The sequence below is a fragment of the Mixophyes fleayi genome, chromosome 8, assembly GCF_038048845.1.
Source record: "Mixophyes fleayi isolate aMixFle1 chromosome 8, aMixFle1.hap1, whole genome shotgun sequence".
In the NCBI taxonomy this organism is placed as follows: domain Eukaryota; kingdom Metazoa; phylum Chordata; class Amphibia; order Anura; family Limnodynastidae; genus Mixophyes; species Mixophyes fleayi.
The window spans coordinates 46,311,864-46,325,690 of NC_134409.1; the positions used below are offsets into that span (position 1 = coordinate 46,311,864).

The 13,827-nt window shown below is 38.7% G+C and overlaps 1 protein-coding gene across 1 annotated transcript in view; it reads right to left on the reverse strand.

Annotated features, from left to right (window-relative positions):
• Nucleotides 1-451: 451 nt before the first annotated feature.
• RGS5 (regulator of G protein signaling 5) overlaps nt 452-13,827 on the reverse strand; it is a 110,320-nt gene continuing 96,944 nt past the window's right edge. The window contains exon 5 of the mRNA XM_075182506.1: nt 452-6,365. Coding sequence (XP_075038607.1) covers nt 6,204-6,365 — 162 coding nt within the window. The 3' untranslated portion in view covers nt 452-6,203. The remainder of the gene's footprint in view (nt 6,366-13,827) is intronic.

Here is a 13,827-nt window from a genome sequence, read left to right on the forward strand (position 1 = left end):
TCTCATAACAACTAGATTGTATAATTTCTGCTACAGATAGAAAATGAAAGCAAACATCTGATTGGTTGCTGTGGGCCACAACATCCTTTTTTGAACAGTTACCTATGCAGCATTTCCCATAAAGGTCTCTTATCAAATGTGCTTCTGTTCAGTCAGGGGCTGACTGGTAAATATTGGACACGACACAGCAGCCTTTTAGGAACATTTTAAAGGGGGAAAAAAATATTATTATTATTATTATTAATAATAATAATTGTGGAGATTAGGATATGACAGGGACTTGTGGACATGACAACTGAGACCTGTTGTTCTGCAAAGCCAGTTATTACCCCATTAATTACAGATTTCAAGAATTGCACACACAATCGTTTCAGAACAACTTTTCAACATTTTTCAATACTGGGTACACTCCCCCAGGCCATTGTCAGCACTGATTACACAAACACAAGGCTAGTTGTTACTATTTATTTCACGTGCAGTGTTACACAGAGCATATAAAGTTAGCCAGATATATCCAAAAGTAAATATCCATTCAATACATCACCATCAGATTCTGCCATGAGACTGCCGAGATGGATGGAGACTTCATAATATTTGTTTGCTACTACAGCTCTTTATATGAGTGTATTTGGGTACATTTGCCAAAAAATGAACATCAATACCTAGGGTAAATGTATTAAACTGCTATTTCTGCAAATCGCCGACATTCAGCAACTTTGACAGCTAAATTTAAAACGGCAATGTATTTAAGGGCAAAAGACATTGCCGCTTTAAATTTAGCTGTCAAAGTCGCCGAACGTTGGCGATTTGCAGAAATCGCAGTTTAATAAATTTACACATTAATTTTATAGTAAAAATGTGTTGAATTTTTCAGGTCCTCTTGAGGTTAAGATAATCCATGTGCAACAGCTGCCTCCAAATGGAGAGCCATATATTGCATTTTTTGCTTTGCTGCTTCATATTACAAATTTAATAATAAAGCTTTATACTAGACCAAACCAAAGAATAACAAAAAAGCCATTATGTGCCTAATCAAGTCAGGAAATACATTGCAACTACTCTCAATTCACGTGTTTCAGTATTTTACCTGAGAGTCTATAGACGTACATATCACATTATAGCATGCAAAAGCAGCTGGCTATTTTCTACTGACTTCTCCGTGGTTGCCTAGCAATAGGAAAACATAACAAAGTGATTTAGGTTCATCAATGTCCTTATGATTCCTCTCTGTGACCTTTTTAGGTATTCTTATAGAGACAGATATTTTGAGGGGAACATTTTGTTATCCAGGAAATAACCTGGCAGTGTTTCTCACCAAGAAGGGAGGCTTCAGAGAGGAAACAAGCTCTGCTCTGGCTCTTACAACCGACTTACATACTGATTCTGCGCATCATTACTGTGTTTATAACCTCTCCTGGTTGTATGAAAGCATCTCAAAGGAACACGTGCAGCATCCATTATAACACTGCAAGACTGTATATCTGTTTTCAAGTGACAAATAGTGTAAGCAAAAGATAGATTTTAATGATCCACTATGAGAAGATTTAAACAGTGCTTAAGAAATCCCAGGAGTCAGGACGCCTAAAAGTTTGCTCCTGGCGCCTATATTTATTTTCATAAATTTATGGCTTCATCTCTACCCTGGTTTCTAAGCAAACAAGCTAGCTCTTAAATCATTTCTCTTGCTTCTAAATTGTAGCTGTATTTGTCCACCTCTGACTTGAAAATATGCAAAACCAAAAACCTTTGCTATGATTTACTATGGCGGCCTACAAACGTGGCCAAATTCCTCTCTGGGTCAAGCTTTTTTTCTTCTAGTGAATCCTGCCTTTATAGCACAGATGTTTCTCTTTCATAAATGGATATTTGCCGGTTAGATTAATTAAGTAGGATACATTATGCAGCCATGTTTTTCTGTGACATTGAATCCATAATAGTTTGGCTTATGTATGTATAAGAAAGGAAAGCGGTATTGGTCGCTAATGTGCAGTTCCTAGTTAAAGGTGGCATATATCTTTTTCACAAATATATCAGACATGTATAGATGTGATTTTTCTGACAACACACTTCTGACAACGCAACAAGCCTTACAATTTCCCCTGTATGTATTCTTCCGCTATTGGGATAGAATTAAGAGGAATGATACGTGACAGCAAAATCACTAATTTTTAATGACTTTTTTTTTTTTTTTTCCCCATTGGACGATTCAAACTATTTACTGTCTGACACGGGGGCATACAGCTAATTGGTTCCTTATGATAAATTCGCATCTTAAAAAGTACAAGTCTCTGGCTGCCCTGGTGATGTACTCAATGACATGTTTACAGGAAAGTATACAAGCACATATATCAATTAACAGCCAAGTGCAAATAATGTAAATACCGCTGAAATTCTTATACGCATTTATGTGTGATGCAGAGGTTAAGCTAAGTGATAGAGCTTTCATTATATAATATGTAGGAGATGCCAACCCTGCTATAGATTTTCTTGTTAAAACCTTATTCCAGAGGTAAATAAAGTCAAGACCTGCTGTCATTTTCCCCAGGCAAAGTTTCAAGAATTTGTAGGATGTTTGATATTTAGGAGTAACTTTAATACAAAGAAAATTTGTGTTGGGAGAAAAAAAAAACTGCAGGACTAAGTGTTAGAGTCCAGTTTAATGACACTGAAGTTGAATAGTATTGGCAGACAGTTGTGAAATCTGGTGCAAAGCCAATTGTGTGCCATGGCAACCAGTCCGATGTTTGCTTTCATATTCTAAACCATACTTAGAAACTTTTATTTACAGCACCTCTGTTGCACATTTGCATATGTTTTTATAAATGTCCCTCAACCAGGGGCAAACGCAGGATTTGTGGAGGGGGGTTTCCACACCACGCCGTCAATGGGCGTGACCAGCATGCATGGGGGTGTGGCTATAATTTTAGACAGTGCTTGGCTGTTCTCCAACTCTTCCTATCCCTATAATATACATGGGCAATGCTGCGTGAACTACTGTTAGGTGCACACAGCTCTCCCTTTTCAAGCAGAGCCGTGTGAAGCAGGAGCAGGGTCCAGCCATCTCAATTATACAGTGCCCTAGGCTTGGAGGGGGGTTTCCAGGCACTAGGAAACGCCCCCTTGGTTTGCCTATGCTCAACGTCCCTGGTTCTCACGATAATTAACAATTTACTAATCTCTCTATAGCTCTTGAATGTGAACAGATGTTATAAATACAATTGGCAATGAATATTTTTATATTCACCTACTCAGTCCAAATGTGTTAGTTAAATTATGCACAGTAGATGCAGCCACTTTGTGAGCCCATATTCAGCCTAAGAATTATTTAGTGGCCACATGCCTAAGGGACTTCACTAGTTCCTAGTGAATTGATGTAATCATTTGCATGAATATTGGTCTACAACATGGATGCCTCTAATGTTTGCTGGAGTCATGTTGGCTGGTGTGATACAAATTATGTCTATTTGAAGTTCACATACTGTATATTTTTCTTACATAAACAGCTATTGAAAGTGTATTTGCTTTTCACTACTGTCTCTTTCAAGTACTTAAAAAGTGGTTCTTATACATTGTGCTGCCAAGATAGTCGACGGAATATAAAATACATATTGACTAATACTGAAAAAAAAATCACAGATCACCCAATTATAAGTGTTTTACTTTTTCAATAGGACTATTGTCCTGCAGTACAGGGAAGTTTTCTCCTTGGACACACATCGCTGAAGATTATGGTGCCCATTGAACAGGGCATTCAGTTGGCATTTCTCCTACAAAGCAAGACTACAGCATACAAGATATGGCAAATATAATCAGGATAAAAAGACACACTGACTCTTTTGACAAGATACTGAGCTGTGCAGATGTTCCATATAATGAATTAAAGCAAAAGCATTAACTTAATGGCACTATTTTCTGCTATTGCCAAGGTGTCCTCTGTATTAAACAAAATATTAATTAGTCGATGAGTAGCCCTCATCATCCCTGGATTCACTGTGCTGTGAATCTCTTCCAAGGAAGATGCAGATTACATTAATAAACGGTTTTTTAATGGTTCTACATGGTAAAGGGTGTCAATTATAGCATTTATTGGGGTTGCAATTCATCATAATAGCAAAGAGGTGGTTTTATTTACCATAGAAGACTAAAGTGTGGCTGTCAAATAATGTTCAATGGAGGTAGTCATTTTGTGGGCTGGAACAATAATCATGGGGATACGGCTTAACAATTCACTGGGAACTAGTGAAATCGCCAAGATGTGATTTGATAGGCTCCAGTCTTATGAATATCGGTTCAGCCACAAAATGTCTGTCTCCATTGTTTGTAAGTGGCATGTAATATGCTCATGTAAGAAGGATTTTCAGCTTGTTATTGTATGCCATCTGTTTCAATGTTTTCTTAGAAAAGAAACTAAAGCAGCATCCCAGAAAATGATACACCCTAAGCACTGCCATTGGTTTGCCATTGGCAAACCAATGGCAGCGCTTAAACATCTAAACAGATTGTATGTATTACGTTTTGTTTTTAAAATGACAAACTGAGCTGTGTTTTAATAGTTAATATGACTAAGCCCTTTTGCCTGCCTTACAGAAAGGATCCCACTTATATTTAAAATGTACAGGACATAAACTAATAAATGACAGGACCATGCACATTTAATTTGTGTTCTATAATTCTGGAGATGAAATAATGCATGGAGTTTGTGACACTGACCAATCAGAACATTCTCTATACCACGGAGATGGGTGCCTTCAGTGGAATATTAGGATTGTTTCAGATTGTTGTAATGAACTCTTATATTATAACTGAGTTATGCAGGAATATTATTGAGATCTTACTTTATTATGATAGGGCCTTTCTCACGTTCAAACATCCAAATTAAGGGATATGTACTGCTCACACTCTGGGCGAATGGACTATATTGCCATATGAGAGTTTTAATATTCACTTGTGAGAGAGAAAGTAGGTTTCCGATACGATACAATTAGACCAATAACAGGTAGATTTTGGGGATTAGGCCTGAATAAATTGTAATAAAGAACTCTCTATGTAACTAAAAATTGGTTGTTTTTTTTTTCTTTCAATATCTCACAGTGAGATTTTACAGTCCCAGGTGTAAAATGTAATACCAACCCTCCTGGAATAGCCATCTCTGTAACCCAGTGTCCCCTTACTCACTTCAACTTTTTCTATGTCACCTTTTCACGTAAGGCCCCTAAGTTCAAACACCATTATACACTCTCATCTCCATATGAAAAAAATGTAGGTCACTCTGTACTTTTGACACTATTCATTACCCATCAAACCTTTCTGTAAGCTTTTCACCCAATTCCCGGTACCTTACAACATGACCCCTCTACTTACTTATCCCTGGGCTCTGTTCGGGCCCTATTTAGGTAAGTACTGTTTTCAGCAAATAACTTACTGTAACACTCAGTGCAGGCCACTAGGACTTGTAAATACAAATTTCCAGTGTACATGTGGATATTAGCTTCTGTAATAGAACAATATAACAGTATAGGGAAGCACTAACATGCATTTTAATGTTTAGGGAATATTAATTGCTCTTCTTGGTCAGTAGTCTTGACTCATCAATTAGAAGGGAATGTTGCTGTGAGTAACATACAGCAACCCACTAGATGTCTACATATGAGCCCATTCAGATGTCTTTGACCTGTACAGAGCTGGTCAATGCCTTGACCGCATTCATTTGACCTGCACTCTCATCCGCAATTAACTTTGTGATGATATTTTACATTGTGAGCCTGAGTATTTATCTGTAACTTCCCCTTCCCATGGATGCAATACAATATGGCTTTTTTTTACCAATTCATAATCTGTTGTGCAAAACTCTCCCTTAAAAATGCTTGGGAAGGAGTCAGTACACGTGATTGATCAGAGATCTTATAGGTGGCTTGATGGAAATTAATGTAATCTCTGCTACAAAAAAAATCAACCCAAGATGTGTGCAATCTTTTACATAGAATCTTTAGCAATGAATCCTATATAGTTAACCACTTTATTTTTCTGACACCAGCAGATATTGTGCAGGCACCATATAATATACATAACAAGGGACAGCTTGGCAACAACAGTGTCAATTAAAGTGCCCATTAGAAAAAGCAGCTGAAGAAACAACAGGCCAGCAAACCAGTGTCTGACAAGCATGGAGTGCTGGGGACGCACTACACAGCTCTGTCATGCTGTTACTTCACTAGTTCCTGATAGATCTCTGAGCGGATGAATCTGGGCAGTGAGTCTTTCTCCATTAGAGCAAAGATTTTCTTTTGGGCCAAATCAAAGCTGGAGGTTGATGGTTCCACCAGATTCTTCATTGTCACATCTTTGGTGAAGTGGTCGATGTTGACCTGCCAAGAGAAAACAGAGTTACTGTTAATAAAATTAATCTCCATATCCATTATTCCCCCCCTTTCACAAAAATACATCAAATCAATCTCACAGATTAAAACGAATGTAATATACAGATAATTATCACTAAAACGACAAGCTTTTATTTTTAAAAAAAATGTGGTGAACAAATTGAGCATAGTCTGAAGGGAATGTTATATGCTACATCTGCCTGACAACCGAATATCTCTATAGTGCATGGTGGTTGTGTATTATGGAAAAATCAATGTATGCCTGCTAATTAAGAGCCATGCTAATCAGGCTCATAAAACTATTCACTCACATTTTGTGACTCACTTATAAAAAGTTATTGCTTGGTAATAGCGCATTCATCTTTTTGTATTTTCATGATGATTCAGAAATTTACTGTAATTTTATATTGTATGTGAAGCCTATTTAATTACATTTCTGCGGAGTGAGCAATATGGTAACTCTCACCGTTGTTAATAAGACTAAATATGCAGAAAAAAAAAGTGAGTAACTTCTCACCTTGGCAATATCATGTTGCATTGGAGGGGGCGGTAAATTTAAAATGTGGGGACAGATTTATAGTTGGGATAGGGCATGTCCTAGATCAACTTTAAATGTCAGTGTAAAAGTATATGTATTCAAGCATTTGAAAGTCCTAAATGAAAAAACAGCCAGTAATTTTCTTATGTGTAAAATAAACGAATTTGCTCCCATCCCATTGCAACATGGTTTTGCCAAGGTGCAATGTTACTCATTTTTTGCTTTCCTTTCCTTAATGAATCAAGCCCATGATGTTTAGGGGCTGATTCAATTTAGCACAACTTGCTGTGGAGTGCCTCCACAATGCACTCCAGGGTGATGTAACATTGTGGAGTTTGCCACATACCCCGATGTTGGGTACCATTGTACTCGGAAAAAATGTGCAGCCAAACATCGGGGAAGAACATCGAACTGAATTAAATCGACGCCTTAGAAAGAAGTATATTGCAGATAAAAATGAATACATGTTAAACTAGAGTTCATGTATATATTTCATTAAAAAATTGTATAATAAAATAAATGTAGGGAAACATTTTTGATTCTAGATTGAAATTTTTTGGTTTGATATTGTGTACTTCAGCCACCCATACAAAAAATGTTCAGCTTTAAAAACATTTTGACTTCCTATCCCAGTCCTTCATGGCTGTAAACAGAACATTATTTACGCTTAATCTTTGTGGTTGCCATAGTTACAGATGGAAGAGTCAAAGTTTCTGCACGCAACTTAATATCCTCAGGGTGGGAAAAGTCTAGATGAGACTTGGCCCCTCAGCCCCTTTAAACACAGTTTTTTTTCCATAAGAAATTTGCCATCTTTTATACTGGAGCACCACATCAGATGCCAAATATAGATCTGGTACCCCTGGGTTCCTGTAGAAACGGTCTTCAACCCCAGCCTCAACATTGTCTAAATCAAGGTCATGGACATTAATACAGACAAAGAAATATTGTCCACTCCAGCACTTTTCTTTGTTGACCTGATCTATTTAGAGTAGAACTTTACCAAGAGGTACATTAGGATTATAATTTGGTATCTGTTATCTTAAATCTAAGAGGTACACCATGTTGGACATATAACCGCATCAGCTGTACAAGAAAAGGGGAGCTCAGTTTAACCCAAATACTCTTATTTACAGGATAACAATCTCAGTTCTTGGCAGGAGGGACAAACAACCACACGTTCCAACAGATTTAAGAGGCTCAGAATATATTTCTCATTCACAGATTTAGACTATAGCAATATTTCTTTATGGCAAAGGGGAAAGAGTAAATGCACCTCTCACAATAGACAAGTATATGGTATTAAAAAATTCATAGCTGATTCATAGCTTTGTGGCAGAAAAAAGATTCATGAAAGATATCAGGGTGAAAGGGGCAGCTACTCAGGGTATAAAGCTGAAGAGGGGTGCAGGAAGCTTAATATTTTCGGTTACCTTAATTACAGTTGAGGGCTAGGGGGCTTCCATTTTTATTCTTGCCCCAGGTACTAAAGTTTCTAATTACGGCTCTGAATGATATGGTTTAACATAATTCGTTAGCGGTTGTGTTTCACTCAGACGCAAAAAAGCCACAAACACTGGGTTGGGATTATAAATATTGTTGTACATAGTGCTATGTACTTAATGAGTGTTCTCAAATAACTCCACTCTGTATTCTGAATTATTCAGGCAATGTAGAAATTGATGCAAAGTGAAGTGGACTTTTGTCAGAAAGTGTATATGTACAGGTCCATTTGCTTACATTATTTGTTCCACTGATTTAATGTATGAACTATATATTTTCGTTAAAGATAGGAAACACTATAATTGCAGCAGACAAAAATATAGTGATTTGGGTAATTGCAATCATCTAGGGGCAAATGTATCAAGCTGAGAGTTTTCCAGCGGGTTTGAAAAGTGGAGATGTTGCCTATAGCATCCAATCAGATTCTAGCTGTCATTTTGCAGAATGTACTAAATAAATGATAGCTAGAATCTGATTGGTTTTTCAAACCCACCGGAAAACTCTCAGCTTGATACATTTAGCCCCTAGTGTTACTTCTTACTATGTTTTATTTAAGTGATTGCCACAGCTTCTTTTAATACTGAGAGTTTGTTTTTAACAGAAACTTTGAATGCTCTGATAGTCACAGTTCTTTTGAACCATCACAGCTGTTTTGAACGGTGACTGAACTTTCATGTTCTTTTTCTTTATTTAATCTGAACGAGAGAAATACCAATCGGTGTAACTTGTTTAAATGATTTGTTAGTAATATTTTAGAGTGCACTTGACAATTATACTTATACGTTCTTTATGTATGGTTTTATTTAAGTGTGTTTAATCGCTGTTATTTTAATATGACTTAACATGACAAAATTCACAGGTGTTAAACGATTAATGGGAAAATCCCATTGGCTGTGGGATATTTAAATAGCGAGCTCAGACCTGATGATTTATTCTTCAGAAAGAAATTGCATGTATAGTGGAGAAACGCATCAAACTAATGGCTCTGTCTGTTACAAATACATTGGTACTTCACATAACTCTACAGGCTATATTTATATCCACAGATCTTGGCTGTTTAAAAATGGGAGAACCATGTGCTATCTATCTTTTTCACCTGAGGAAGGAGTGCATTTATGTGCGAGCGATGAGCCATTTTCCAACTACACAACAGCACCATATAGTGGTTTTTATATCAAATAGAGGATTGTTTCTCCTACTATACTGGATAGGTACTATGTCCACTATGGGAAATATTTTATGGGACTTTATTGTTCTGTTAACTGTGGTCAAGGGTATGTTGCTCAAATTTAGAATTATGGCTGTAATAAATGTTGAATATTGATTCTCTCTCTCTATCTCACTCTCTCTCTGTCTCTCTCTATAGAGCGGTACAGTAATGAGTGTGTGCAGGCAACAGTGAAGCATGATGGAGGTTCCTTGCAAGTTTGGGACTGCATTTCAGCAAATGGAGTTGGGAATTTGATCAGGATTAATGGTGTTCTCAATGCTGAGAAATACAGGCAGTTACTTATCCATCATGCAATACCATCAGGGAGGCATCTAGTTGGCTCCAAATTTATTCGGCAACAGGACAAGAACTCCAAGCATACAGCCAGTGTCATTAAGAACTATCTTCATTGCAAAGAAGAACAAGGAGTCCTGGAAGTGATGATATGGATCCCAAAGAGCCCTGATCTCAGCATCATCAAGTCTGTCTGGGATTACATGGACACATAAGGATTTGAGCAAGTCTACATCCACAGAAGATCTGTGATTAGTTCTTCAAGATGTTTGGAACAACCTCCCTGCCGAGTTCCTTCTAAAACAGTATGCAAGTATACCTAGAAGAATTGAAGCATTTATGCTGTTTTGAAGGCAAAGGGTGGTCACACCAAATATTGATTTGATTTTGATTTAGATTTTCTTGTTCATTCACCTTGCATTTTGATAAATGATTAAAAATAAATGTATTGATTTTATTTTTGAAAGCTATCTTCTTTTGCCCACACCTGCCTAAAACTTTCGCAGAGTAATATATATATATATATATATATATATACACACATATATATATATATACATATATGTTGTGTGTATCTCAGGATCTTCCTCCTTCCTTGGACATTCTAATTACCTTTAGTAACATAATTGATATCCATCTCAGGTGACAGGTAGACACAGGAGAAGGAACAGTTTCTCTGAACCACCATTAGGTTGACTCCATGCTTCAAACACTAGTAATCCCTCTCAAAGAACCCATGCAGCTCAATCACTCCCATTTACTGCCTGAGGAGTGGAAGATGAGGTTCAAGAATAACCTTTGTTTATTTTGTGCTGCATCAGATCATCTGATTGGAGTTAATCCTAAAAAGTTGGAAAACTGTAATCCTAGCTGGTACTGGTGCGGTCATGTTTATCTTCTTTCAACTACTCTCCTACTACTAACTGCAGTCCAAATTTCAGGACTCTTGCCCATGAGGATCCATCTTGGTCTCCACCTTCATAAACTCCAGAGAAGTCGGGAACTTCATTACCTTTCCTTAGTTTCTAAACTCAGTCTTCCAACCCAGGATCTGGTCCAAGCAGTTTGTCTCTCAGACAAATTTCGGGGGTACTATACTCCGGAAAACCCTTAAGCTCACTTCACAATTTGGAGATTCACACAAGGAATCTATCGCCTTTTTTTATTTCTAACACTATTAACCCTGTCATTTTAGGCTATCCTTGGCTTGAGTCTCCAATTCTTAACTGTCATTCTGTCCAGTTCATTTCCTTGGGTCCAGGTTGCTATTATAAATACATTCAACAGGTTACTCCTTGCACACGTTTATGAATGTGTGTTCTATGAATTCAGAGTGTCTGTTGGACTTCATTTCATCAAAATATCAAAGACTTTGTTTTTGCCTGTTCCATTCATGCTCATTATAAATTGTTGTGACAAAGTCCTATTGGGCCTCTGCTATCACTACCCCTCCCAGATAAACCCTGGATCCACCACCTTTCAATGGACTTCATTATGGATTGTCCTTCATCCAAGGGGTACAATACCATCTGGGTGGATCATTTTCCTAACACTGCACATTTCATAACTCTAAAGGGCCTTCCTTCAACACCTATGTTAGCTTCTTTACTTGTCAAGGAGGTTTTTTATTTACATGGTTGTTTTCTTGAGTTTGTCTCTGACCAAAGCCTTAAAATGGTTAGCCAAGTCCTGGCGAGCGCTCTGCAAAAGTGTCATTATTCAGCTCAATTTCTCCACAGCTTAACACCTGCAATCCAGCAGGCAACCTGAAGAATAATTCAAAATCTTGAGAAGTTTATAAGGATGTACGCTTCTGCTAGTCAAGATATATGGGTTGATTTACTTCCCTGGGCAGAATAAACTCACAACAACTACTTTCATGAAGCTCCTTCCATGTTTCCCTTCTTTATTTTGTATTGCTGCCAGGGGCAGGCTGGGCTTCTGGGGCACGGAGGCATTTGCCCCCCGGGCTGGTCCCATAGGGGGCTACCTTGGGCTGGTCACTGAGCCACCTGCATTTTTTTCTCCCTTTAAAATGTTCCTAATAGACTACTGAGTCGAGTCTTGCCAGCCGGGCTAAAGTTTGCCAGCCCTCCCTTGATTGCTGCCATCCTCATCTCCATTTTTTTGTCAGCTATTCCATCATCTGAAGTTCCTGTGGTAGATTCTCTTCTCAGAGAATATTCTATTATCTGGTCCCAAGCCAAATGTATCTAGTCAAAGCGTATCTACGCTACAAGACCACAGCTTATAAGAAGAGACATGTGGTTCCCAAGTAGTTTATCTGATGACAAATACAGATTCAAAACAAAATGAAACTCAGGTGAATCAAATTCTGGATTCTCGTAAATATCCAAAGGCATTTTATAATTCCTCATTGATTAAAGGGTTATAGTCCTGAAGAACATGCTTGACTCAAGGAATCTAATGCTTATGTTCCCTTCTTAAACTTTTCCACGAAAAATATCCTAACAAACCCTTTCTAAAGGTGTTCGATGTCCACCCTAAAGAGGGGTGTCCTGTCACATATTAGACCTGGTGTCTGCCATTCCACTCCTCTTTCTGCATTGCTCCCAACTCTGCTGGATAGCAGCAGGTGCATGGCTCTCTAGTCCGATCTAATTTGTGGAGAGCTGAACATGGACTTAATCAGAGTAGTAGGCCACTACCTCGCTCCTACCGTCTATCCTCCAGCGCTTCTTAGTGTGTAGCTTACCAGATATCCATAACTCAGCCTGTCAGACTACGCTACTTTTTTGCAGATTTGGTACCTTGCTGTGCTCACTGGTGATTCAGACCTATTCAGTAATAGGCTTTCTTTGGTTATCCCCAAGGAGCAGATCTGAAGGCCACATATCTGAGCCAAAAATCCCTTGCAGGTGTCCTTGGTGAATACAAGACTCTGCATCTCTGTTTTCTGTTCTGCCAGTGCAAACCTTGGTTAGCAAGCAGGTCATCTGCTACCTCCAGATCCTACTTTGTGACACCATCATACTGCAAGGTTGTGTCAAGTGGAAATGTGCATTCATACCACGCATGCCACTCATGACCAGTGACTACATCTTTGAGTTTAAGCTCCTGCAGTTCAACATCAACCTGTGTTTTGCCATCGCCATCAACAAGGCTCCCAGGCAATCTGGGATCAACTTGAGGAATCCATAATTTTCACACAGATAACTGTATGCCTCATTGCTCGAGAGTCTGATTATTCTGCTGAAACAGGCTAAATATGTATGAGGAAACAGGTACCCCACTTTAGTCACCAAAACAGGTACTTAACACTGTAGATGCAATATTCCAGGTCTACGGATGGTGTCATTGGCTTGTTGGGTTACCTACTCGAAGTGATGGAACAGGCAAAACGTTTGAACAGTATGCATGTGTAACAGGGGCGGATCTAGAAAAGTATCCTACCCAGGGCGATTTAGGGGGGCGATTTAGGCCCCGCCCCCTTTTTGACTTCAAGGCTGCCGGCGGCTGCACAATATGTGCAGGTCCGCTCGGCAGTGACAATGTGCTGCCCGGCTGCTCTGATTGTGTTTTAAACACAATCAGAGCAGCCGGGCAGCACACTGTCACTGCCGAGCGGACCTGCACATATTGTGCAGCCGCCGGCAGCAAGCCCCTGCTAGGGGGGGCGATCGCCCCGATCGCCCCCCCCCCCCCTGGATCCGCTACTGATGTGTATATACTAGCAATAAAATCCACATATAGAACATACTTAGTTTGCAAATAAAAAAAAATTTTTTTTTTAGTAAAACAAACACATAGGGGTAAATGTATCATACCCCGGTTTTGTCAACTCCCGCGAGTTCGGCGTCTTCGCAGCTTAAATTTAAAGCTCCTTTACAAGGCAGCGCCGCTTTAAAATTTAAGCTGCAAATACGCCGAACTCGCGGGAGTTG